Source organism: Phalacrocorax aristotelis, chromosome 8 (genome assembly GCF_949628215.1).
Source record: "Phalacrocorax aristotelis chromosome 8, bGulAri2.1, whole genome shotgun sequence".
Taxonomy (NCBI): domain Eukaryota; kingdom Metazoa; phylum Chordata; class Aves; order Suliformes; family Phalacrocoracidae; genus Phalacrocorax; species Phalacrocorax aristotelis.
In genome coordinates, this window is record NC_134283.1 from 21,165,650 (window position 1) to 21,193,379 (window position 27,730).

Consider the following 27,730-nt stretch of genomic DNA (forward strand, 5'->3'; position numbering starts at 1 on the left):
TGTATGACTACGCTGTTACTGCTTCAAAGGAAAGTGTGCAGCTTGGGATGCTGCCCTTGAGGATAGAGATATAGGGGGGGGGAAGACGGGAAGACATGAAAATCTTCTCTACTCAACAACTTGCTCTCTCTGACTTGCAGAGCAAAGAAGAGCCTAGCACACAGCGCACTGTTTTAGCTTCATATAGGTAACGTATTTATTGAAAATCTGCTTCACCAACAACGGTGAAATCATGACCAAGAATTACAAAACATTATGGTAGTTGGCTTTATAAAAATAAACTGCAGGAGTATGTCTCACCGATTTGCACTGGTGTCTCCGCCCCTCCCTCCTTTAATGATGTACATTATACTCTTCAGCATAATACCCTTCTAGAAAATTGCATTCCATCAAAAAAAAAATGCACTTGTTTTTCCTTAGCAGAGGTCCTTAAAGTGACTTTTCCCCCCACCCTCCCCCAACAATAAATATAGAAAATAGCCTCTAAACAAATAAATTTTAGTTTGGTCAGCTTAAAAAAAAGGTCCATTTTCCCCCCTCTTGGGATATGTAGTGATTAAGCAGCCATTTGAACAGTATTCAAGTCTTTGGTGGCTTTGGCTGCTTAAAGCTGCAGTTTTATGTACAGATGATCAACTGAGGTCCTTTTTTATCCCTCCTCTCCAGAAACCAAAGACTGTGAGATGATGTCAGCTGTGAGTTATAGTATGATCAGTGCTGCATTCGCTGCACCTTCACTGGGAACAACAATCGCCCAGGAAAGCAACCGGTAAAAGGAGGTCGTCTTTGGCAAGCGAGAGCTTTCACACAGAAGGCGTCTTTGGTGGATGAATCTGTTGCATAAGCTGTGGTCGTTTCACTCGTGGTTTCCGTCTCTTTGGCCTGCTCTTCGCTTTGTTGATCTGCACCACAAAGAATGCCAGAACCACCATGGCACCAAGAAAAGCAAAGACCGGAATAGTCTGTCCTACGTCCTGGTTGTACCGGCCTGGCATTATACCTAGAAAGGCAAAGGGTGTTGGAAGCAACTAATGACCACAGGAGCTACGATGTCTTTGCAGTGTCAACGCTACCTACACCAAAACAATCTGATAGTAATTCTTGTTTGAAGATGAAACAGCTATTAATCAGATTACATTTCAGACAGGAAGATTAACAACTTCAGACTGATGAGCTAAGACAGGATGCTAACTTTACAGTAAAGCACCAGCATTTCCACCTTGACCTAGTTGGGCACATGAAAGTATAACCCAGATTTCCCCTGCAACAACAATCTTCTGTTCTGCATTAGACAAGAGACGCAAACACTTGACCGTAATTTTACCACTAAGTAATATTTATAAATCACACCAAATCCTGATGCCACAAGGAAATTAATTTTGTGCTTGCTCCAGAGATTGTGTACACACACGGTGAGGATGAGCTATAGAACCAGACCCTTCCTTTTTACAGGCATCTTCTGGACTAGCAGCTCAGCATGGGAAAAGAGCACACACGAGGCTTTCAAACTACTTCCAGCTGGGCCTGCAGTGCCAAGCTTGCACAGGAGAGCACGCTGCCATTAGACTGAATGCTGTTTCAAGTGCTCTATGTCATTTGTTAGTGTAACACGTTGCCCAAAGCACCATTCAGACAAACTCTTCTCGACTCTGCTTCTGCATCTGTGCACTCACACAAGAAATTTTAACTAGCAGGAGGTATTTAGCCAGATCTCCCAAGGACAGGGACTGCTGCTGACACTTGGCAGTCTGAATAGCACCAAAACAAACCTTGACCACCCAAAAAGCACCTGCCAGAATCTTCTTCCCAGTATGTCACACGTGCTTTCTTTTGAATAAACCATTCATATGCAAGAATATTTCTCTCAGGCTTCATTAGTCAGCCTTTTTACAACACAGCCATACTATTATTTGCATGTTTTTCACAACTGAAAATAAACACGAGGCCTCTCTTCTGACTGCACCATGTTTGGGCCTTCCCCCCACCCAAAGCTTATACAAAAAGCAAAGCAAAACAGCAACTTTGAAACTTGTCAATATTTACCTCCAGGAATGTCCCATGCTCCACTTTCTCCAGGGGACAACGGTCTCACTTGGGGTCTGTTCTGTCGAAAACTGGGCAGAGCCACTTTATCAAGGTCAATTGACAGTAACTTTTGATGTTTCCAAAGGTTGCTAGAAGAAATTTAGAGAGGTGTCTGCCCACTTACTTCAGTAATGCAAGGGATTTTGTAGAAATGTATAGAGAAAGTGACAGTTTGAACCTACAAATAACTCACTAGTTTGGACCCAAATGATACTCTGATCCACTCTTTAGGTTCTGCAGTTTGCAGGCCTCCAAAGTTAAATTCAGACATCACAGGGCCATGCTTAGATCAGCAACTATTTACTAACAACTTTCTTGCATGCAGACTACCAGAAGTTATCATTAGCAGCTCAGCAGAGAAGTACGATGCATCTGTATGCCGATGCATTTGCCTCTGAGTGACTGACAAACAATACACCAGAAGGCAGAGTTAGGCGAGCTGTCCACGAAGCTGCTTCAGAAAACAATTTCAAAGGCATGCACTGACAATAGATTTAAGCAAGACCGTTCACTCCAAGTTGGGATCACTCAGTCACAGCAGTGAACTGACTTGTGAAGCTATTTTTAAAATCACTCAGTTTCATAGTGTAGCTATAAGGTGAGTCAGAGTTATTCACTGATGAGGCCTGAATCATTATTTCCTCTTTGCCATCTGTTGCTTCTCTAGGAAAGGCATTCCAGCTGTCCCTTTCAAAAGCAGATGGAACAAATAGTTTTTCAGCTGAACTCAAAAGTGAGACTTCTTGTATAACTGTAAGAAAGACGTATACTAACCTGGGGGCAGTTTCATTCAAAGGCTGTGGTTTGGCCCAGGACAGGTGAGGACAAGCAGGAAGAGACCGGGGTTTAGGGTCTCCCAAGTGAGCCTCGAGCACCTTTGAGTATCGATGCAAATGGTTACCTGCAGCTCGCAGCAGAGACAGACTGGGTTACCAAAAGACTGGTAGGATAGCAGTTACCAACATTTGCCTCCAGCTAAACAGAGCTGCTGTAAAACCAGGAGCTTTTTACAGTAATGATGACTTGCAGCTAAATATCAGTTAGAATTAACCAAAGGGTACCTTACAAAACAGTAGGACTGTGCCCTGGTAATGGTATGTAATCCAAGTTTTGCTGGCAGCACATGAGACAAGACTGAACGCTTTACATACGCTCTGTAGCTAGTAACTAGAATAATCCCTAGCAGAACTGTGTATCTCAAACTTCCTACTCTATGAACAGAACATTTGACATTATATAGCTGTGATTCAACTAAAGAAAACCCCTACAGTAAGTGCTTTCTTCTAGTAAAACAAGAGAACATTGTAGACCTCACATCAACCTAATCTTACTAGCACATAACTCACGGGGTCTGCCTAGGTCTTCCTAAATTCCACCCTGACACTCCCTCAGTTGTGGGCTCTACTTGGTAGTTAAGGCTCTCACCTTCCATCCGCTCGGGGAGAGAGTAGCCAGCTCCCGATGGCGGCTGCTGTCTGTTTTCGGAATGGCTGAGACTTGGCGGCATCACCCCATAAGAAGTGTATTGCAGGAGGGAATCCAGGAGCCAAAAGCAATCTGTGGATTTCATCACCCCATGCCCCAAAACAAAATATGCATTATGTCCCATTTCAAATGGCTTATCTTTCTGTTAAGAAGGATATAACGACATTTAGAAGTACAATCATTTTTCCTGGCTCTTGTTATTCTCCTTTTGAAGTTCTAGGCACAATTTCAGAAAGATGCAACTTCCAGACCCTCCTCCCCAATATACAAAAATAATCTGTTCAGTCTTAAAATATCTTCTTCTTTTCAGTACCAAATCAGGCTCTTTTGGTGAGTAGGACACAAAACAACAGGTCTCAAATATGGGAATTCCAGGTTGGGCAAAGCCATCCAAGTCCCTGAAAAACTACCGAGGTTTTTCAGTGTGGAAACACAAGAAACTCAGAGTTTCTGGTATCATTTCTAAGACGGAAACAAAGAACCAACTATTTTTTGAAAGCACAAAATAAATACCTTGCAAAGAAAAATAAAAACACAGTAGTGCGTTCAGTGGAGAGCTATGACTCATTTGCTTTCCCAAGCTTAAAAAAACAAAACAAACAAGGAAGGGGAAAGGTTCTGGCTACATCCCAGCTACAGGAAAAGCAGTACCTACAGTAGCTATGGTACACACCAGGCTGGGAACCAATGCCACAATATACTCTATCACAGTTTTCCTTTGCACTTCAACAGCATTATGAACCCTCTATTTGATTCTCTCCTGAATTACTACTGCCTTAATCCAGGGCTACCCCTAACAAGCAAGCAGTCCAGCTAGTTAACACCACAAATCTCTAAAACTTTTATTTGCAGCAGTAGGACAATGCTTTATCAGCTATTTCCACCACATAGCAAATTACTTTTCTCAGACCTTCTCCCCCCAGGAACAGTTGGCTGGGAATGGGAATTAACCTTTATAATCCCAGTGTCCCTTAAACCCTCACCTTTGATTTTTGAAGAGGTCAATCAGATTTTAAGGATTTATATTCACAAATGTTAGGAATTTACCTCAGTTAAAGCCACCAATGTCTCTACAGGAGATATAGCTTCTAGTTCACAACTTAAAAGCTAATTTTAAAGGATTTCTTTAGCACCTTCCACTTTTTCTCACTTCACACTGAATTTAAAAGCATTAGGGAAGACAAAGCAACGTCTTCTATTACTTAATTTAAAGCTACGTATCTTCTCTTATGCTACATACTTTCAATAACATACAGCAAACACATACAGCAACTCACTAGAAGCTACCCAGAGACAGATAAGGAGAAACCAGAGAACCTTCAAAGAAAATGTTTGGGAAAAAGAAATGAGTTAAAGACAGAGAGCTCCCTAGGCAGTAAGTTCCTTTAAACTTAAATAAATTAGGCAAGGGATGGATTAATTAACCAAATATTTTAAAATGCTGGTGACAAAAGCTTAAAAAGATCATAAATGTACTTTCACCACAAAAGGAAAATTCAAGTTGAACATCACATTCAATGGGAATGCAGAAAAAGACCTCATACCTTTGGCCTCTCAAGCCACAGATCTACCAACCTGCGCTTTACATGTCAGGAGAAACCCAATCAATCTCTTAATTTTAAAAGTCAGATCATACAGAGTGCTAGAACAGTTTTATAAGGACTGACCACAGTGTGCAGGCAGAGAGAACAGCTTCTCTGGGAGTCACAGAAACCACACACACATATATAACTCACAGACTTGCTATCTAGAGTTGCAAGCAAACACACTGAAAACCCGAACAGAAACTCCTACTTTCTGACATATTTACACCAGCTGGTTTGTGTCAAAGTAGAACAACAGGAAAATAATGATGCACAACTGAAACATCGAATGTTACCATAAATCCTCACAAGAAACACTTTAAAGGGAACAAGGCATGCTGATGAGAAAACTCAAAAGATTAAATCCATCACACTACACAAACATTCTGAAGATGCAACTGGGGAAAAAGCGAAAGGATCGCTTAATGGCCTCTTTGTAACTTCAAATAAAGCATGTATAACTGTTAGTGCCTTCTGGAAACAAACAAACAAACAAAAACCACCACAAAGAAACCAAGAACCACCAACCAACCCCCCCATTCCACCCACCATCACCATCACCCCCCCCCCACCCCACCCCCCCACCAAAAAAAAAAAAAAAAGAAAAGAAACAGCCCCTGGAGCTTGTGGAACAGGCAAGGGCAGGGGGAAACGCTCCCATCTATCAGAGGGCTACTTAATGTGGGGTGCTTTCTTGTTGTAACTGCAGCTTACAGCCTTTTCAGTAGAGCTCTGCAGAATTGGATTAATCCCCAGTTAGGAATATTTAGATATTCCCTAGTAAACAGCTACTTCTGATGGGAGCTGTCAAAACCCCATAGGACAGTTGTCAGCTTAAGACAATAACTCTTCCTGCATGTCAGAGCTTACGCACCTTTCTGTCGATGGCTGTCATCCAAGCAATTGGAGTCGCCATACAAAACAATTCTGCCACCACCTTCAGAAGGAACTTGGTAAAGTCCCAAAATAGGGACATTTTCAATTACAGCAGTCTCCTGTTTTAAAACTTCAAGACCTAAAGCAAAGCACAAATAAATTTCATAGCCTGTAAAGCATCAACATAAATTTACCTTAAGTCAACACAGCCTATGTTGCAAACTTATAAATGCAGCTACATCAGTCTTCACGTCACACGTTTATGCAAAATGTTTTCAAAAACCCCATGATGTTATGATAAAAATAGAACTGCTCCAAGACCCTCATTGTGAGGTTTCCTACTGATATTAATGTGTGTGTTTCTTTGGTGGAGAAGCAGAAAAAGACCTCATAACCTGGATTATCTTCAACATGCTTCAATGAAAAATCCTTGTATTTTCAGCAACAGGTATAAAACCAAAACATTCTGCCTTACAGATAACTATGTTGTTTTAGTTCTTCTGCAGAATTCTATAGGACACAGTAACTTAGAAATCAGCATTCACTGCACATTGCTCTTCGCCGACTTATTTTGCTGCCACGCCTACCTACTCACACAAGAAAATCTACTAGGGAACTAACAAAACAGATAGAGACACTCCATGAAATACAAAATTTGTCTCTCTGAGCAGCAGCTGCAAGACAAAGCTGCAAGACTGAACACCTTTAAAGCAGCCATTCAGGGGAAGCCCATTTTAAAGATTGCTGGGTTTGCATCTCTCTGCAACTCCGCAGTTACTAGTTACCCTTGCACTTTGTCTGTTTAGCTTTCATTTCCGGAACAAAGAAAAGCATTGTTTAGTAAGGATACCTAAGTCGAAAAAAAAAAAAACCCAAACCAACTCACATAAGTTTTCCCACCTTTACCCCCTGACTTTAACCTTTGGCAAATTTCACTGCCTCCTCACCCCAGTTGTTCTTTGAACTGGCAGGCAGAGACAGTTTTCAGTACATCCAGCCCTGCCACGGTTCATAGAGCTGCTTCTCAGCCTTTTCTGAAACACTTGTAGCTATACTGTGAAGAGTAATTTTTGAAGGAGTATCATTTGAAGGCCTGCCTCCCACAGCCCTGCAAGTATCCGAATAATAAACTGGCAACCTAAAAAGACACGTCTGTGAGATATTTACAATTATAACTGAGATAATCAATGAACAGAAAAGATGAAAAAAGCACAGGAACCTTCCCACTATGAATGGGTACACGCAGCAAAACCCACAGGGCTATAAACCTGCCATTTGTATCTTACCAATCCATCTATTTTGTCTCCTGTGAACTGGAAGCTCTAACAAACAGCTGGAGGGAAAACACCCCAGTTCATGAAGGAGCTTAAATGAAGTGTAGAAAGCTGTTTTTAGGTTAAAAGTTTCCTGCCTCTAACACATTCAAAAAACAAAGTAAGACAAATTTCTAAAGCTAAGTATTTAGTCTCTCTTACTTGAGACACTGTCTCTAGACAGCAGAAGCAAAACAGAGCTCTCTTGTTTTGTGAACTGCAATGGAAAGGATTCAACAGAAAAAGCAGGTCTAGCAGGCTACTTGTGAAATTGACACACTGTCCACCCCTCTCTCTCACATACGGAAATACCTAAGTCATCAGTATACAGCATTCCAGGGATATTGTCTTTCCTCCAAAAGGTTCACACAGATGAGCTCTTTACTGCTCCAGAAAATTTCTTTGCTAGGTAATAACGTCTACTGCATATCGTAAGCAAAAAATACAACGAACTTGCTGATCTTCCCTGGCAGCTGCTGAGTTATATTAGAACCTGTGCACACGCTTCTGCTCACACACTCAGGCCCTCTGCAGCCATATATACAAACCTGACCCACAACATGCTAACAGTTCTGGTCATTTAGTCCTACACAGCATTTCCTAAAGGCTCAGAAAAATAGTGACTTACTTTTTTTTAATAGCCTGCTGCAGTCACAGTTCTGAATTACCACCTCACAAATGAAGAGGTATTATGATAAAACTAAAGAGAATGGATAGGCACAGAGAACATATCACTCAAGTCTGAGAGCACAGGCTTCTTGTGTGCCTAAAATTTTCCCTTATGAGAGTCTAGCAGGTGACATTTTGTCTACCAAAATTTTTCTTATATCCTTCGATCACCACAGCTACCACAACACTCACACCAAATTTGGTAATGATTACGGGATATATTTCAATAGCACTTGAGATTTGTGAGAAACATGAACAAGTAACACAATCATGACACAATCCCCTCCCCTCCAAAGATGCACTACACTCATACATGCAGATGTGTTTACATACAGCAAACACAAAAGACTGCATATATACACTTGGATATTCCTGTACTATACAAAAACTGTATACAGAGTGATACTGCAGCTGCCTGTTAGGCATCCAGCTACATGTTCTGGGCAAAAATGAAAAAATATCTACCCTGTAAAGTCATTGTTTTTACACCTTGAGACTTTAACTTTGTGCACCAACTCCAAAGTTCTGCTTAAGACAGAAAAAAGACAAGGAAGCGCATACCTTGATCCTTAAAGGTCTGTGCAATGACAATGCCATCTTCTGGAAACTTTGCAATACTGCACCCTGATGCATAATTCACTGAAAAACATTACAGAATTGCAGTTTAGACTAAAAATGACACCTTCCCACCATATTTCAGAAAGCTGTTAAAATGAGCGCAGAAGAAAACATTCACAAAAACATTGCTCTGAATTTGCATATTTTGACCAATACGCAAATTCACAGAGAAGGAGTTTCTAAGCACAGCTTTCACAGGTTCACTTTTACATACTGGTTTCAAACCTTTCCATTTAGGAGACTGACATTATCTTTTTTAAACTAAAAAGCTTAATCAAATCCCATGAGATATGTCGCATTTCACACTAACAGTCATTATTTGTACTACAGATAACCTGTCTCCTTCAATCAATGCAGGTGAGCATACAGAGATATTGGCATTGGTGCCTTCTCCTTTCACATACACATTCCAAATGAACCCACTTGAAGACAGAGATTTGGAAACAATACTTGGTGTTTTCAAGCTATTTGGTCAGATAAAAAGACTGGCTAGACCTAGAAAGTCTGAGAACAGTAAGGTCACAGACCTGTGGCCCAACCACAAAGTCTGAACTTGAAGCCAATCATATTCATTTCAGGGGGAACAATTCAAAAGACTACAAGAACAGGAATTTACAAAACATCTCAGGATGTTGTGATGTCTAAATTGGCGTTTTTGAAGGAAAAAGTCCCCATAAATTTTCTTCCCCTGGAATTTCCAGTTTCCACATAATTGCAAAATTAAAACCAAAGCCTTTATCTTGGCAGATAATTAATTATAGTGTAGACAAATGCAAACACACCCCAGCAATACTCTTCAAAGTATCGCACCCAGAATGCAAGCTGAAACTGAGGACATTGTATCTGAAAGATTTTCAGCCCGCATAATGAGTCTACGAAGGAAGTAATCATACAAGCATGCTTACAAGACTCTCTTCACCAAATTTCCGTGGTTCTCTTGACTCTCACTTAATCTCATTCTACAGAAAACTGTCTTCCAAACAACACACTGCAGCATGTGTAGGCAATGGACTCCAGTACTCACTTTCATGATTTGCCATGGTAAAATCGCCTTCATACAGCCCATCACTAAAGGCCATGTTCCAAACAGAAAGCAGATCATTGAGAGCTGGTATATTAGCACCTCCAGTATCAGGCATCCACCATTGTCTACAAAAATCACAGTGTAACACAGTTTATTAGTATACAGAATATACTCCTAGAGTTTGTATAATGGAAAGTCATGTGTCTTCCTGCACGCAGACTTTGAAAAAGTCACTTAAATAATGAACTATGTCTTATTTAACTCCAGTAGTATGCGAGCAGCTGTCTCTCTGACACCATGTTTTTGAGCAAAAGTTAAGTAATACTAATGTAAAGTTCTCAGTGTATTCCAGTTCCATGGAAAACTACAATTTGCTAGAAAGAAATTCAGGCTTACGCTCTTTGTTTGGCTAAGATGAGGCAAAAACAATGGTTACGTCATGCACTTCTTTTTCTAACGAACCAAAATGTTACTTGCTCACAAACTGCAGAACAGATCTTTCTAGCTCAACAGTAATACAGAACAGGCTGACAACTACAGTAATTACGAGGGTTTCTCTCACCACTGGTGATATTAGCATATTTTCTCTTTATACAACACCGCTGGAACAATTTCAGTAATGGATGCACAACCTGGCAATTCTATTTGCAACATTTTGTTTCTATTCTGCTCCTCAAAAGCGAAAACATACCCATTTTTCTTTGTTCTTTCTTACTTCTTTTCATTGTAAATGTTTTTCTGGGCTTTAAAAGATTACATTACCAAGGAGGGCTTTGCAATCATGATAATATAGTAAGCTATTCTCCTTAAGCTGCAGCTTAAAATGAGTTGTGCTCTTCAGGTACTCCCCTTCTAACAGGTAGCATGCAAGTGCTACCACACTTGGGATTTTTAGGGTAAAACCTAAACACCTACCACATTTGGGATTTTTAGGGTAATATGTGCATAAAATGTCAATTCTATGGCATGTTGTATCCCAAAGAACTGACACAAAACAATACCTTGTGTTTTCATCATAAAACTTGACTTTTCTCATCACAGATGTGTTGTACCAGTCACTAAACACTATAAGTGAAAGTCCATTATCAATATCCCTCCTCAGCTTGGTAATCTCTTCAGGAAAATATTCTTCCTCACTGTCCACCATCAGCAAAGTCCCTGTATGTAAAATCAAAAACAAGAGTTCACTGGGCTGTTCACTGTAATGTTACTGCTATTCACACAACCCGTGCAAAAGTCAACAGAAGCACACACTTTGCACAATATCCGGTCCATGTGTCCTGCTCTAACAGCTCACCTAAAGAAGTCACATTTAAGGATGGGAAATAAAAGACAATTCAGTTTACAAATGCATCCAGAAATTAGTGTGGCACCACAGTATGCTTTTTAAGGGTGTTACTTAGGACTCATGCTTGTATGGTCTCACAAACTGGATGCCTGCATATGCCAGGTGTGTATTTTGCAGTTTGGTCTCACCCAAATGCTCCATGAACCAAGCCAAACTGTGGCAGCAGAGGACAATCAAGAGATTCACCAGTGATCCAAACCGAAGTGCTAATGCAGATGCACCCTAATCTCCAATTCTACAAGGTACTCTACTCACTACTGCAGATTTGCAGCCAGGTAGAAAACAATTATTCTGAAACTTGGTTCAATTCAGACCTTGAAAACTACAGCTGAATTTTAGTAGACCTGACTAAAGTACCATTGCCACTTTCATATAACCCTCTCCCACTCCCGTGAACAAGCAAGCACAACCTTCTCTGCGTCACTGAAAAATACCACCAGAAAAATATACTATTTCCTGAAAAGATGTTTATGCTTTTACACTGCTCCTAAATAACAAACCATTTTGCTTCTTCAATTTCTAATTGCCCAGAGAGGTGGTGGAACTTCAATCCTCAGAGACAATGCAAATTTTGACAGGATGATATCCTGGAGGAATGTGATCAACCACTGATACTGACCCCATGTCTCATGGTCCCTTACAACCAGGCTAATTCTACAAATCCGGGAAGTCTGTGTTTGGAAAGTCTTCTGATAAAGATCCTATAGAAACCATGCTAATGGCTTGAACAATGGGACAGAGTGCACCCTCACCAAGTTTGCCGACAATACAAACTAGGGAAAACTGGCAAACGGACCACAGATCACTGCATTTTCCACCCCTCAGTTCTTCCAATTGAGGAAATTTTGCAAGCCCAACAAAATACTAATCAAATGAGGTACAATATAGGACTGGGCTCATACCATCACCAACGTGGCTGCTACACAGGCAACACCTGAAAGCTGTTGACTCCTGTTATCACAGGGGGACTACTAAAAGTGGTGAAAAATCAAGTGTACCTAATCCTCTTCTCCACTTAGTGCAACATACAGTAAACACCCTGAACTACTACTTCGGGATACTGTGTAGGAAAAAACTGGTTCAGGCTTTCCATGCATTTCTCTGACAAAATGATGGTGAACCTGAGGAGAGAGAATTACCCTAATACTGCTCTCTATCAGCTATAAAACCAGCAGTCTCAGAAAAGAAACTATTTTGTCACTTTAAGAGCTACCATTTGCACATCCACTGAACTCAAAAAGCAATGGTGTGATATTTACTGAAGAATCAAGATAAACAAAAGATTATTACTGCCAACATTTCTAGAACTAGAACATTGTCAGGAGAATGCACCCTTGCTTTAGAGTCCACTGAAGAACATCACAGCCCAAAAGAGAAGGGGGTCTTGTTGGAGCATGTCATGGTTAAACAGAGGGGCATACTGGAGCAGAAAGGAGCATGGACAGCTTCGTTTGTCCCCTGCCTGGCAAATCTATCAAATTTCCTTCCCGATAAACACAGAAGAAAGAAGACACATACTGCTTTGCTATTGCATATGGTTGAATGGAATACTTTCCTCACTCTTTTATCTACCCACAAAGACCATTGTTTTAAAATGCCACTGCTGAGGCAAAAAAGCCAACCCAGAATGGACACTTTTCGTTTCAGTCTGCTATTCACATCATGCTTCATTTTGACTGTGTCCAAAATCTTTTGACAAATACAGTTCTGCCTTTGTGGGATGAATACAGAATAGCTTTTAACCCACTCAGAGGTGGGCTTTCCCTCTTCATTTTTTCATAAGGATAGAAAGCTGCACTAATTCTACTAGACTCCCAAGCAAGCTTCTGCAGTGACACTTTACACAACTAAATATCAGCATATAAATAATAAATACACCCACTGTTATAATATTTTTCTACTACCACGAGGACTTTTCTTTGCACCCCCACAACATTTTCCATCTTCCAAAAACCAGGCAGATAACAGCATGGAAAACAAGACAATTCACTCATGCTTACCATACTGACTTGCATCAAAACATGTAAACGGGGAACCAAGAACCTCAACAAAGTACCCCATGCTCCTCAGATGCTGGTACATGTCCCTGAAGTTTGTGTGAATATGGTCACCATTCCTTAGGAAAAGGGAGAAATGTTGAAGATATTTAAATCTGGCATGCAGAAATTTGATTTAAATCCTCTAATTACAGATTATTTCCTAGTTTCCTTTCTAAAAGGTCCATTTTTTTTTTGCAAACGATAACCTGTAGTTTTCCATGCACCATCTTCTGTCTGCAGAATTCTTCACAAATAACACTGGTTTCAAGTGCTACAGAGAAGAGTTAGTAATATAGTCAAAGCTAGAGACTGAGCATATTCCTTACAAAGCCCAATTCTGCATGTTTGTATCACACCACAGAGAAACACTGCTGCATTAAAACCAGATGCTCTTCACAGGACTTCCTCCTTGCAAAAGAGCCAGTAAGTAATTCCAGCTACTAACTGGAAGAAGCACACAGGACCGCCTGTAAATAATGGCTGAAACTCAAAGAGTTCCTGTCCATTTGCCATATCTGCATGCTCCAAGTAGCTTTCCAGAAGCCTATGTCTTGGTCACCGACCCAATTAATCCTCATTTTTACACAGTTGCATGATTCTTACGATGGATGGTTTCCCCTCCATCTATGAAAGACAACAGGTCAGCTGAACCTTGCCCTGCTTCAAAGACAGCCTCCCTCAACAGACAAGGGGTTTCCTCTTTAGGATTCAGTCTTTCCAATTTCTCATGTATTTTTGACAAGCGAATGCTAAAGCAGTTAATAAAGTGCCCCCCCATTAGCTTCCTGGGAAAAATTAGGGCACAAAAATGCTACACTTTGAAAGCCAAACAAAAATCGCAGTGTATTAAATGTGCATTTTAAAAGCTTTTCATTTCACATGAATAAAACCATAGAGCACAAAAAAATCCTGCACCAAAAGCATGCAGAGTTCAAGTGCTTTTCATGGATTTCTTAGAAAAGATAATCCCATGCCACACTGAAAAAGGCCAGAACTCTCTGGCATTCAGTGAAGTTATCCCATATCATTAACGCACAATCAGGAAATATTGATGTAATAGAACCTGAGATAAATACCAATCTAACGGATCATTCTTCATCCTCAAATTATCCCTGGGGAAGTATCCTGGTGGATAACGGAGATTATGATATTGATCCCAAAGGACTCGCTTACTACGAGGTGGAGTAGGAATAATCTTCACTTTTATTGGAAGCTTCACCGTTGAAGTCTGCTCTGCACCACTCTTAGACTGAAGGACAGAACAAACTACAGTGAAATCCTTTTCCCCAGAGGAACATTCCCCAGTTAACTGTGGATTGTAAAAAACCAAAAAAATGGAGGTATCAAATCTACTTTAGTCACCAGTACCAGCTCTGAAGACAGAGACATGACTTTTGCCTTAAGTCACCATATTATTTTTTCTGCAGTGAACAGTTTATATTTATGTTCAGAATGTAAAACACTTAACATATGTTACAACTGTGATTTGGTTCAATCATTCAAAACCTTAAAACCTTTTCAGGAACAATTAAGCATGGTTCTAGAAGAAATACATTTAAGTAATCTCTTTTTCAAAACTCATTACTTAGAATTCACTATAAATGAAATTATGAAGTCGGTCTCAAAGAGATTTTCTGATTCTAAAGCATATCCAATTTGCAGGTTAATCCTGCTCTCAACTATAAAGATCATTATTTGTACCCTTCAATTTCCTGATCCCAATCTAACTTATGCTTCAAATGACAGGACCAGAGCAACCCCTTCAAAGAACGTATTTGTATATCAGGAGCAGTTTTAATGATTATTAACACAGAAAACCCAAAATATATAGAACTTACTTCATTTTCTGCAGGGGATGATACTGTGATCATAACATGACCTTGAGCAATGCCTTCCCAAGATGCTGCTTTCTTCGCTACAGAGATAGAAATTGCTAAGTATCCGGACCAAGGCCACAACACAGGGGAATAGGAGAAAGCCACTTCAATATTATCCCCATTTTGGGGGAGATAGGGTTGCCAGTCTGGCTGTGAAATGAAGAATACGCGACATTGGTATAACAGTATTTTCAGTCACTAACTTTTGCACACGTCGCCTTCTTCCCACACACGCAGAAATAACAAATCTTAGCTTTTCCAAACATTATGTCACATCAGAAGATGTCCACAAAGCTCGAAAGTTTGGTGTCATACCAGTGAATTAACCTAAATGTGGGCCAGCAAGAACCTTATGAAGTTCAGCAAGGAAAAGTGTAGGATCTTGCACCTGGGAAAACATAATCTGGGAGTGCAGCACAGACTGGGATGCACCTGGCTGGAGAGCAGCTCTGTGGAAAGGGACCTGGGGGTCCTGGTGGACAGGAAGCTCAACATGAGCTAACAGTGTGCTGCTGCGGACAGGATGCTGGGTTGCATCAAAAAGGGCATCACCAGCAGAGAGAAAGAAGTCATTATCCCGCTCTACTCAGCGCTTGTCAGGCCACACCTGGAGTACTGTGTACAGTTCTGGTCCCCGCTGTACAAAACGGATGTGGACAGGCTGGAAGGGGTCCAGAGAAGGGCCACCAAGATGATCAAAGGACTGGGAAGCCTGCCATATGAGGGTAGGCTGGGAGAACTGGGTTTGTTCAGCCTTGAGAAAAGGAGGCTTCAAGGGGATCTCATCTCCATGTACCAATACTTAAGGGGTAGCTACAAAGAAGATGGAGACTCCCTTTTTACACGGAGTCACATGGAGAGGACAAGGGGGAATGGACACAAGTCGCTCTTGGGGAGATTCTGATTGGACACCAGGGAGGAATTTTTCACAGTGAGGACAGTCAACCATTGGAATAATCTCCCCAGGGAAGTGGTTGACTCGGCCACGTTGGACACCTTCAAGAGTAATCTGGACAGGGAGCTGGGCCATCTTGTCTAGACTGCGCTCTTCCTAGAAAGGTTGGACTAGATGATACCCAAGGTCCCTTCCAACCTGTGATTCTGTGAGACAGCCTTAATGATCAAACCACAGGCCGTCCACCAGCAGGACTCTTGAAGAAGCTATTGGAACAGCATGCTAGTGCATTTGTTTTAACATTTTGGAATTGAAATTAATTGGAAAGAACACAAAATATCCTTTCAGTAAGAAAGACAGCTGTCACTGTAACAGATGCAGGCAAATTATGTCAGCTGTGTCTGAGTATTAACATAAGTTAATGCTATTGGGTAAGAGCTTCAATACCCTTTAATATAAGCTTAAACCTAAAACAGACCTCAGGATTCACACTAAAATCTTGAAATTAAGCTCATTTACATTTGCTAGAGTTTTGTGATAGGTGCCTTATGTAACTTGTATCAATTCCCAAATCCGTTCTACACTTAAACTTAAAGCTTAATGGAGGGTGGGGGAAAAAGACTAGGGAGTTAAAAAACTCCCTAGTCAACCAATATGCTAAATATCACTGGTGTAGAAGAACAGGTTTTGCAGCAGACGTTGGTAAGTTAATACATTTGGGTCATTTTGACCCACGGAAGAGGCATGACTTATAATGTCAGGATCCTTTACTGAAATTGCTTATGCTCCAGACTGAAAAAAAAAAAAAAAAAAAAAGATGAAGAATGTATATCCAGAAGATTTTAAATGCTATCAAAAAATATGAAGAAATCTAAGTACCTGTCAATCCAAACTGATTTTACAAAGATAAAATGCTACCCGTCCCTGAAATCAATGCATTGCTTGAAAACTTGTAGGCAGCTCATGTTGACAAATCTTACTAACTTTTAAACCTTTAAAACTGAACATTTTGCATTTCTTGCTCCCAGCCGTAAGAAATGTGATCTGTTGTATGAAATTCATGTCTTTTCTGGGCAGCTTTTAGCAACACTAATAGTCAGGACTTAGAACAACATTAAGTCTTACCTTGTCTACAATTCTCCCAGTGACTCCCATACCATTAAGGATAGTAACATTAACAATTGTTGGCATCCCTCCATAATATATGGGCTGAGAGCAATAGGGCCACATGTAGGGACATTCCGTCAAGTCAATATAGCTTGGACTCAAACTACAGGAGGATGAAGACAGTAAAATTAAATTTAAAAAATTTAAAAATCAACAACAGAAGAATGTGCATACATAAGTACAAAAAAGTTAGATAAAACACACTAGTCATAGTTACTCTACCAAGCTCTCACCTCGCTTCCCAAATCATCTTCCCTCCCCCTCTAATTTTTTAATATTTTAAGTTTTGTGAAAAGATTTTCACAAAAAAAAAAAAAAAGAGAAAAGGAGAAACTTCTTAGCACAATGAGAACGTTCTTATTCTGGAAAGTTAAAATTTGAGTACTTGTCCATTGTGTTCTAAATTACGTTATTCATAACATCTGAGGCTAGAAGGGAAAGTAAATTTAGCTCTCACAGACACTTTATCCCCTACACTGCTATAACTTAGGCAGAAAATACATTTACTTTACATCTATTCTCTTGTCAAAATTCAAGCTCCAGGATTACACAAGATCTGTGCAAGTTCTCTTTGTTGCGTAAGCACAGATCGTTCAACTGAGTTACGCATGCATCATCTGCTCTCTGAAAAGAAATAGAGATATTATAGTGTATCATTGATTAATTAAGGATTAAAATTGACCTGGCCTGGGGTTTATAGCTGTTGAGGATCTGATAAGCTCTCAGAAGATCCAACTTGCCATGTCCCTGTTCAAACATGTTGACTCCAGGAAGTCTACGCGCTGATGCAATAAGTGCCTGCTTCATACTTGCTGGATTCACCATTTCACGCTTCTGAACTGTGCTGAAATAGGAAACATTAGGTAGCCTGTATTCCAGTTTCTAGCTAGTCCTGTTTACCTTTTTGCCTTAACAGTCATTTGATTTAAAGAAAATGCAGTCAAAAAATCAGGTTGCTGTGAGCAACATCTACAATTCATATTTGTCTATTATTACTTGATTTGTCACCGGAACAGCTGAAAAAGAGTGACAATTTTCTGATATATTTCTCTTAAAAACTAATATTACATTATTTTTTCCTCCTTACATTGGCTTCCACAACCAGAAGTCATTACAATCAGGGCATTACCTTTATATGCTAAATACAAGATTCCAAAAAATCAAAGCCTCTGTAACTGGAAACTTGCTGGTATCTTTCACAACATGACTCTTTTGGGAGGGGAAAAAGAGCTTTGTTGTTCAAAGAAAAACATGCCATTTTGTGGAGGAAATATGACGATGACACTGAATTTTTGACATAAGGGTTTTTCAAATAAAGGTTCCTCTCATACTTATGTAGTAGCAATGACAAACACAAAGTACAGACTTGCAAATCCTACCTTCCTTTCAAGTTCTTCAGCGTGCAACAGATGACTCAACACAACCAGATAATAGCCATAAAACCCTAAATCCTATAATTTTACAAGTACTTAGGTAACTATCTGCTACAGGTGCCTACTTTGAACAGCTGCTCTTCTGCAACACAGTTGACAGAAGCTCAGCAATTCAAAGTGATTTAAAAATGTGACAAAATTACTTCATAGTACTGTTCTCTCTAGTTATATTTTCAAAGATGTACCTATTATTCAAAACAGTTCAAGTTTTTCCCACGAAATTTAGAGCTAGCCAGACAAGGTAATGTCTCAGGCAGAAGAAGCTGGATTTTAGCCTCTGAGTTGGTTTTCCTACATCTGAACACAACTTAGTTTTATTTGGTGGGTTCCTTTATGGGCCTTCTATGAAACTCCTGCATCAGTATCTTTTTAGACATTCTTATTTAAGACTTACCTTACTAACAAAGTAACAGCACCTGCCACCACAGGAGATGCTACACTTGTGCCAGAAAGAGAGCGGCATCCACCTTTCATACCAGAACCTCTCACTCCAGAGCCATAAGTAACAATATCAGGCTTCACTCTACCATAACCTCCAGGCAACTCCTGTGAAGAAAACAGATGGTTTAATGCCCTAATGCATAATGAGCACTGGTTGCTTCACTTGGGTATTTAAACTAACTGTGGGTGATTCAGAAGTAAAATTATCAACTAAATTAGCTAACATGCCACACCACAGAACAGCAAGTAACACCTAACAGACTTGAGCTGTTTGTGACAAGTTCTCAGTGTTTCATCATCAACATTACTACCGATTACTCTAGTATCTATGCTCAGCATGAAACTACTGACAAAATGATAAGCACACTGCTAACTGGCTAACGAAAGAGGTGCAGCACAAACCAAAACATGTAATACTCCCCTTAATCAAGAACGCAAATGATCTCATCTGAAATCATGTGTGCAGTACCTATTGCCTCAGTTCAACAGGCATGTAAGCGCAATGTTACTTGTAGCATCTGAAAATCCTGGGATTTTTAAACTAAAGGAAGGACAAGAGGAGGCCTTCATTTTTGCATATTTAACCACATTGGCAAGTCCTAACCATAAATCAAAACGTACAGGGCATTTTACAAATACATCAAGAATGTCAACAGTGGTCAAGACTAATGATGAGAAACCCTGTAAAGAACATTAAGCTTCTTGCTTAAAGACTTACAATCTTTAACTATTCAGATCTTTGATTAAATCTTTTCTCACTAGTTACTCAACACATACCATCTGCACAGGATTACCCCTTCAAAAAAGGCTCCCTTTCCAAGGCCCTTATCTTGTCTGCAAATGTGGCTGGACATAGTCAAAGTATCTTACCCAAGTGGTCATTCCCCTAGATGAAAAGCGAGCTATGTTATCTTCAAAGTCAATGCCACCTACTCCAATGACATCCATCTGATCAGCAGGGTTATTGAGAGTCCTGGAACAAGTTGGGAGATGGGCAGACAAACAAAAAAAGAAAAAAAAAAAACCACACAAAAAAAACCCCACACCCAAAAAAAAACCAACAAACCACACCACAACCCAAAACCACCAAAACCCAACTGAAAAGACGACACAGTCATAAGTTTATCCTGGTAGCGGTCATGCTGACATCAGATTTTCATCAGACGCTCCTTTTAACCGCCACAGAAACAAAGTTTGGTCCTACCTGATACAGTTATACTTTAAAAGCAAGAGCAGCTTTTCAGGGAGTTAGTAACACAGTAACTAACTCAATAACTACCAAGCCAAGTATCTTGAAGACAAAACCAAACCTATTTTTAGGCATTTATTTTAGAAAAATACCACAAATTGTTCTGGCTTGAACCCTTCTATGTTCCTTAAGCCCAAGATCAGTACCCAAAGATGTCTGCTCACACTAACAAGTAAAGTCAGCTGGAAGTAGTCATTCTTCTTTTACTGACTCTCCACTGTTTCAGTGAAAAATATTTAGCTCAGTACTTCACAAATTGCTATACTACTTCAGCAAGTGATAAAGACAGTGGCTAGATTTAACTTGAGTCACTTTCTATAAACAGATTACAGAAAAAAGGAGGGAAAACTTCCTGACCACGCACAACTACTTCCAAAAACATACAGTAACAAAGTATTTGCTTTTCTTTGAAGAGGTCCTGGCAACTTACCCATACAAGGGGCCATCATTGCCAATAGCAGAGACCATTATGACATTGTTAGCTGTCAGTTCCCATACCTACAAAAAATTAACATTTACAATAAGTCTCTGACACCGAAAAAGAGACTTTTCTAACAAACATACACTCCATGGGGCCTTACATAAGTGAGCGATTAGTCCAACCACTCTTTCGTACCGAGACAGATAAAATACATCTATCATATTCAATATTAAGCTCCAAACTTTAAGATTATGTGACCAATAACCCTGCCTAAACAGCAATACTGCTGATACTAGGTATTTAGGTTATGCCAAAGGAAAAACTCCTGTATGTAACAAAGCACTCCAGATGCCAAAGTTAAGTTATTCTGAATTCCCTCCACTAATACTCTGGGAAGAGTAGTGAAGTCACTGCCAAACTAAATTTCAATGCAAGTTATAATAAAAAAAGAATTTTTATGCCTCAAATCTCTTAATTACCCTTTACAATGAAAGATTTTATTCTTTTTTAAAATGTAAATTAACTCAGTGCTTTTGAAGGACAAATCAACAATTCAGGGAACCAAGACATTTACAAAGACAAAAACCTAATTCCGTCTTACCCTGAAACAAACCTCTTATCACATAGATTAATCAACTACCTGTACATTTTACCTATTTTTTCTTATACAATTTGCTGCTAAATTCACACTGTCCATATTTTTACCACAAAATAAATTAACGTGAAGAGATTTAAAAAAAAACAAATGTGGATTTCAGTTAAGCTTCTTCTATTTTATCTTAAAAGCCCACTTTAATGCCTGCTTGGGAGTCACACTTCCTAGTTGTACATACAGTATTTTGTGTAAGGGCATGTTTCCACAGCTTTGTGAATATTTGGGTTGTGTTTGGGGTTTTTTAATCCATTCCTTAAATATATTCCTAAAAGCCTGTACACTGTACAAAATTTCTCTCATGTCAATGACATTCCACCGAAACTGTTAGCAGCACCAGAACCTGTCAGCAGCTGTTGCAAACAAGTAGCTCTGCAAGTCCAGCATTTGTGTGAGGGATATAAACACCACAATCGTTTCCTCATACTAACCTTGTCAACAAACGGATGATCCATAAAGTCTGGCCCACCAATACTTAGATTCAATACATCTATCTTCTTTAAAATTGCATAATTAAAGGCATCCAGAAACCAGGAGGTATACGAGACCTATATAAGAAAGAGGGGGAAAAAGCTATCATCACAAAATCCAGAGACTCCTTGACAATACAGACTTCAGACAGGGAAACACCAAAATAAAGCACAAAAGTGACAGTGCCTTCCTAGTATTTCTAGTGGTCAGTACACTCAAGTGATTACCCCAACACTATACAGATCAGACTTCCACAGATTACTTCCAAATCTGGTGTATTTTTCAGAAACCATAACACATCTTGTAGTATCTCTCTTCTAAATATAAAGAGGTATCCTTGTCACTTAAAGAAAATATGTCAATGTTTGCAAGTACCTGCAATATTCCCAAAGGAAAGCATTAATACAGCATTAATCTGGAAAGGTAGAAACTGAAACACATGTAAAATAGCTACCTGATTATTGGTGAACACTCTAAAAATATGCAGTTCTGCATTTGGAGCGAATCCCTGGCATTCTCTCATGCTGGCTATCACTCCTGCTACAAAAGTCCCATGGCCTAAACCTGTCACAGGGAGAAGGAAACAAAATAAGCTGTTAGAAACAAGCCATTTCATTGTCAAGGACTGGTACTGTTAAACACTGCCCATACCAAAAATCACATCAATCTCACAGACTTTACAACAAACCACGAACACTGGGTTCAGTCCCAGTCTTCTTGAATCATATTTTGCTACTGGGCTCAGTGGGGCCAGAATTTCCAGCACTGTGTAGCTGATGAAACTCCAGTGATACACTCTCCAATCTACCCACTCCTGATTGCTACCAATAAAATCAAGAGCCACACAAAGCAACCACGAGATAAAAAGGTTATTTTGAAATAACACAAGTCGCACGGCCAACGTATTTTTACGTAAACTTCTCAGAATATTTTTATCCTGACTCTGCAATAACTGTGTGTGTTAAGAATGAAAAACGAGACAACACATTTTGTCTTCCTCTTCTCAAAAAATAGTTTAGCTTTTGCTTTATGGGACCACCTGCATTTTATTTCTGTACTCCAAATCTGCCTGTCCAGTAACCATCTGGGCACAGAACTAATAAAAAGTACTACAAAAGCAGGTGCTGCAATGTAAAGAAATACTACATATGTTACAGGTGCACACAAGACTGAGCAAGGTATCCATATACCTTGAACTCTAAAGGGATTAATTTGCCAGCTGACTCACTGACCCAGACCTTAAGAAGTTAATAATCTGTGAAAGCATACGGTCAGGGCACATTAGGTTCAACATATGAAAAAGGAACATATTGCAGAAAATAAAAAATTATTTGGAATGTTGATGGGCATGAGCCAGTACAGTGTTGATGAAAACTATATAGATTAGAAAAAGCTTACAGGAAAAGCCTGATTAGTTTAGGTCTGCACACTAAAGTAGGGAAGTGTTCTCTCATAAGTATGGAAATATGTATGCACTGTGAAACAGCAGAATACATAAAAAGGAATAGGAAAGAAACAGTTTTGTGGGGTTTGCTCTCACCTCCACCTACTTTGACAATGTACTTACGCCTGCATAATGTCTTCTTACCCTGACGTTTTTCAAAACCTATGATGAAATGCCACATATGATTCAAAGGAGACTTACACAACACCCTCCTGGAATTTTAGTACTCTCTGTTAAATTAGGTACAAGTACAAAGTGCTCAGGACACTGAAAAATTAAGCTTTAATCGCAAGATACAGAGTTTCAACAGATGTTAGCACCACAGCAGCACCAGCAGTTTTACAATGGAAAACAGAACACATCAGGAATAGTTGGACAATTCTGCACAGTAACTCACCATCATCCAAGGTTCTCTCGTTAGTCCAGTTTGTTCTTTCCTTTACGTTTTTGAAATGTGGATGCTTCTCACTCAGACCAGTGTCAAACACTGCTACTCTTACACCAGCACCTAAAATAGAGAAGCATCACTTTTTCTGATTCAGCTCATAGCAAATTTATTTTGTCAAGTCGAAGAAAACTTTTATGTTTAACATAGCATACAATTTACAAGCTCAGTAAGTTATAGATCCTAAAGAAAACATATTCCAATTCAGAAATTCAACCACAGATCATAAATATGACCAATTTCTCTTAAGTACAGTACACACATACACAAAAGAACACTCTATAAGCATACAATGCATCGCAAAACACAGTATTTCTCAATCTTTCCGGAACTGGCACCCAATGAGAGATTAACACATAGCAGCCAATTAGGCTTTCCTTACACTTCACTTGCTTTTTTAAAGAAGGTAATTGTTCTAAGCCTACAGACAAAAGCATACCTGTGTAACCCATCTGCCAGAGGACGTCTGCCTGCAAGGTCTGAGCGACTTGGCGTGGGATAGCTCTCAGCAAACGCCTGCTTGAGTGTCGACCTGTTGCATGCCAGAAGCCAGAACCTAAAGAAAGACTTGCTCTTCTCAAGGGACGAGATGACTGCCATTTTTGAGTCCATCTGGTTTCATTGCAGTGCAACATTAGATCAGCTACACAGAATGAGGATGAAGAAAACAAAATACAGCATGAGGAAAACCACAAAAGATTCAGTTTTTATGCAAATACACACATAAATCATATTGTTACAACAAAAAGTTTAGACAAGTGAGTATCCATTTTCTCTGATCAAAATCAGTAAAAGCTTCCATCTTATCTACTAGGGATATAGTGGTCCATAGTCTCTGCTAACTGACTGCTGCAAAAGAAACGATTCTGCGTTGTGGCTGGAATCACTGCCACACTTTGCAAAGGGTTGACAAGACCCTGATAATTTTATAAGCAAAAGAACTGGTTTCTGTAAATGAAATAAAAACTGTAGTGTACTCCTCATTTGTGTAATGCTGAACATCAGTTCAGTCTGAAACAAGGCTGAGGAGGCTTTTCCAAAGCAGATTTCATGCAACCACACAGAAAATTACTTACACTCTGAATATTTGAGCGATCGGAAGACCTTCCGCTGCGGTGTTACACGCTTGATGTTTGGATGATCTTCCAGTGTCAGTACCCCATCTTTCTGTTTCTCATTGATCTGAATAACTTCAAAATCACTAGGATAGTCACTGGCTGGGTTGTTGCGAGGTACAATCCTCCAGTTCTCAATATCACTACTTTTTAGTGCACTTGAAATAAATTTACTTCTAGCTTTAGCTGTGAAGTATCCATTAAAAGCCACAATATACTCTGGAACAAGAGCACAACTTATCAGAACTGATGTTTAAGCAGCTCACTCATGCATTCACATCACAAAGGCCCAAATATTTCTTTTTTCTTTATCCAGAACAAATAACCACAATTTGAGGCACTACTATGTTGCTTTTAGAAATCTGAAATTTATTTCTGCACTACATGTTGTTGGTTGTTTTTTTTTTCCCCCATCAGGAAATCTGCAAAATATTATGAAAACCTTTGAAAGGAAGGTAGAATTGTAAATATCGTGGAAAGGTAAAACAATGTGGGGGGAGCAGGGGAGAGGTAACAGACTTATTGTTACATCTAGCAGTACGAACAACTGCTTGACATGCCAATTCAATATGCTTCTTGACATGTATGATTTAAAGACATTTAGCCTCTATACGGTATTGAGCTCTAGTGCAAATTACTGACACCAAGTATGACATGCACAAAGAACAAAGATGGTCCCAACAGTCCAGTCCTCAACCTGGATTAGTGATTTGTGAGTGGACATCAGCCTCAGCATACACCACATTCATCACAGTAAGACTTTGGCTAACCACACACACCAATGACGCTACAGATATCCTGCCTGTAAGCACCCAGGCGCACACACAGCTTCACTGTGGGAACATTACAGGTATCTGAGGCAGTAAGTGGACACAGGGTCAAGGTGTCCTATTGCTGTCCTTTGCCATCTCAACAGTGATATCTGCCTCACTTTGCCTTTCACCTGCTCCCTTCAAAATTATTTTTGCAATTTTTCCATGCATGTGTTATCACTTCCAAACTTTTTCTTGAACAAACCCACAGAGATTTCTTTGCCTTTCTCACCCCTTCAAGGCCCACTTGTCGTTACATTTTATAAAAGAGCATCAACCATACACCAGCCAGGTTGAAACAAACAGCTACTAAACACACCAAAGTGACCACACTTGCCCACCTAAGCCTTCACACTCCATTTTCACTTTTAACTCCCTTTTTATTTTCCCCCTCTCTTCCTTCTCTTGTCTTTGAATCTTGCCTCCAGTTAAACCAAGAACCTTTGAAAAAATCTGTTTCTCCTTGAATACAGAAAATTTAGCAGACAATATGCTTCTACAGAAACTCCCTGAATGTTACAATTGCACAAACACCACAAATCAGTAATGTATGCTTGAACTTCACAGGGATAATTTTTTTTTAAGTGACTAACTCTCTATTACCGTGCTCCACGACCGTCGAAGTGAATTCCACTTTCAAAGTAAGGCGAGAACATCCAGGACATATGTGAGCCTCATGAGAGGAATTCCCCAGTCTGGTACCGAAGTGTTTTTTGCCACAGAGTAATATAACAACCAGAACAAACCAGATGTTTGCAAACTTCATGGTCAAAGAAGAAAATGGTTTCATTCCAAAAATTCCATATATTCAAATCACAATTTTCTTTATAAACTAGTTCATTTTTGTTTCAGTAAATGTTGCTTTCACTGTGCTGATCAACTGAATATTCTTAAAGCTTTGTCCAAAGTAAGCAGAGATTTCATGGTCTTTTGAGGTAAAGCCTTATAAACAGGCTCATTTCTTTCTACGCTTCTTCTCCATTTTGTATTAAAGGATTCGGTCACTCAGGATGTGGTAGCTGAGGTGAGCTGTGCTCCATTTCTGATGGCAAAGTTAACTCCCTAGAAGAATTAGCAAAGCTGATTGCAAGCCAACCTGTAAGGCAGAGCAACAGAGAAAATAATTAGATTCACATTTGTGCAAGTGTATAGCCTGAAAATCACAGAAAATAGATACCTTTGGCAGTTAGTGTTAGAAATAATACAGAAAAAGTTGTTCATGTGTTTCATTTAGTAATTTTTCACAAACACTCAAGTCTCAGGCATCAACCTGACAATAGAACAAGCAACAGTGACAACCAAACTCTATCATCCTTTGTGTAAGGCAGCAAAGAGAACAACACACCAGGCCCAGGACAATGAAAAAGTAATGCACGAAAAATAAACACGATAAAAAGTGTTCACAGACACTTAAAAAAGCATAGTGGCTTTTTTCCAGTCAGAAATGTGGCAAATAGAAATTCTACTATGATACATCATTCTACACAAGGAGAATCAAATTCAAACTCTATGCCAACTGCTGGTAAGGAGAACAGATACTACAGGAAGCAAACTTTCAGTCCCTGTGCTTGTAAGAGAAAATCAGTTCTAAAAAAGTCTTTCGAATATTCTTGAGGTGGAATGTGAGTTACTACAACATGGGCACCTGAGAAAATAGGGGCCGGGATTACAGATGCAATAACATGAAGGTAAAGGAAGGTGTTTAAAGTGCTTTCCTCATGGAGGGGAAGTCCCTTTACATTCCAAGGTACAGGACACATTCAAGAAAAATTGCAATGCTAATAATTTTTTAAAATTCCAAACATTTAACCAGCAATTGATAAACAAAGCGCCATTAAAAGAGTGAAGAGAAATATTGCCATCTGGTCTGTCACACCACATGGAGAAGCACCGCAGAACTGTACATTGCTGGAGTAACCAGCATTGAAAAGTAGGAGCCATATCAGTGGATTCACACTATTTAGGAGAATGGTGGGCTGACCTCAGAGCACAACAACATAATGAACCAAATCTGCATGTGACAGCCATTACTTCATTCTTATTTAACTTTATTTAGCATTCTCAAGTATTTCCTTATAACAGGGATAGAATTCCTCTCTATTTCTAGCTGAACGACAACACCGTGATAGACTGTGAACTGCTCGTTATTACAAAGTTCCCTCTTCGCCCCTTAACAAGGCAGTTGCAGTGCACTGACTGCCGACCTTGGCTGAGCTCTGCCTACCTTATCACTTTGTTGGCTTATTACACCTAAAGCAATAAAATAAG

General features: G+C 39.6%; 1 protein-coding gene across 1 annotated transcript; it reads right to left on the minus strand.

The window, feature by feature from the left end:
* Positions 1 to 169: 169 nt before the first annotated feature.
* MBTPS1 (membrane bound transcription factor peptidase, site 1) lies at positions 170 to 26,558 on the minus strand. The gene is made up of 22 exons (XM_075101706.1): positions 26,066 to 26,558; positions 24,612 to 24,869; positions 23,975 to 24,178; positions 23,488 to 23,598; positions 22,101 to 22,210; positions 21,607 to 21,723; positions 20,533 to 20,600; positions 19,724 to 19,826; positions 18,807 to 18,958; positions 17,662 to 17,823; positions 16,938 to 17,082; positions 14,879 to 15,067; positions 14,117 to 14,289; positions 13,002 to 13,117; positions 10,655 to 10,811; positions 9,654 to 9,778; positions 8,573 to 8,650; positions 6,028 to 6,168; positions 3,511 to 3,642; positions 2,860 to 2,986; positions 2,044 to 2,174; positions 170 to 1,000 (listed from the first exon to the last, which is right to left on the minus strand). The coding sequence occupies exons 1-22, from the start codon at positions 26,250 to 26,252 to the stop codon at positions 804 to 806; spliced, it is 3,183 nt and encodes a 1,060-aa protein (XP_074957807.1). The 5' UTR covers positions 26,253 to 26,558; the 3' UTR covers positions 170 to 803.
* Between the last annotated feature and the right edge of the window lie 1,172 nt (positions 26,559 to 27,730).

Excerpts from the sequence above, each read along its gene's own strand:
- MBTPS1 (XM_075101706.1), bottom strand. The coding sequence starts at position 26,252 with ATGAAACCATTTTCTTCTTTGACCATGAAGTTTGCAAACATCTGGTTT. Across the intron at positions 15,068-16,937 it reads CTGGGAGAATTGTAGACAAG|CCAGACTGGCAACCCTATCT; the intron begins GTAAGACTTAAT and ends TTCATTTCACAG. Across the intron at positions 6,169-8,572 it reads ACAGACCTTTAAGGATCAAG|GTCTTGAAGTTTTAAAACAG; the intron begins GTATGCGCTTCC and ends GCTTTGCTTTAG.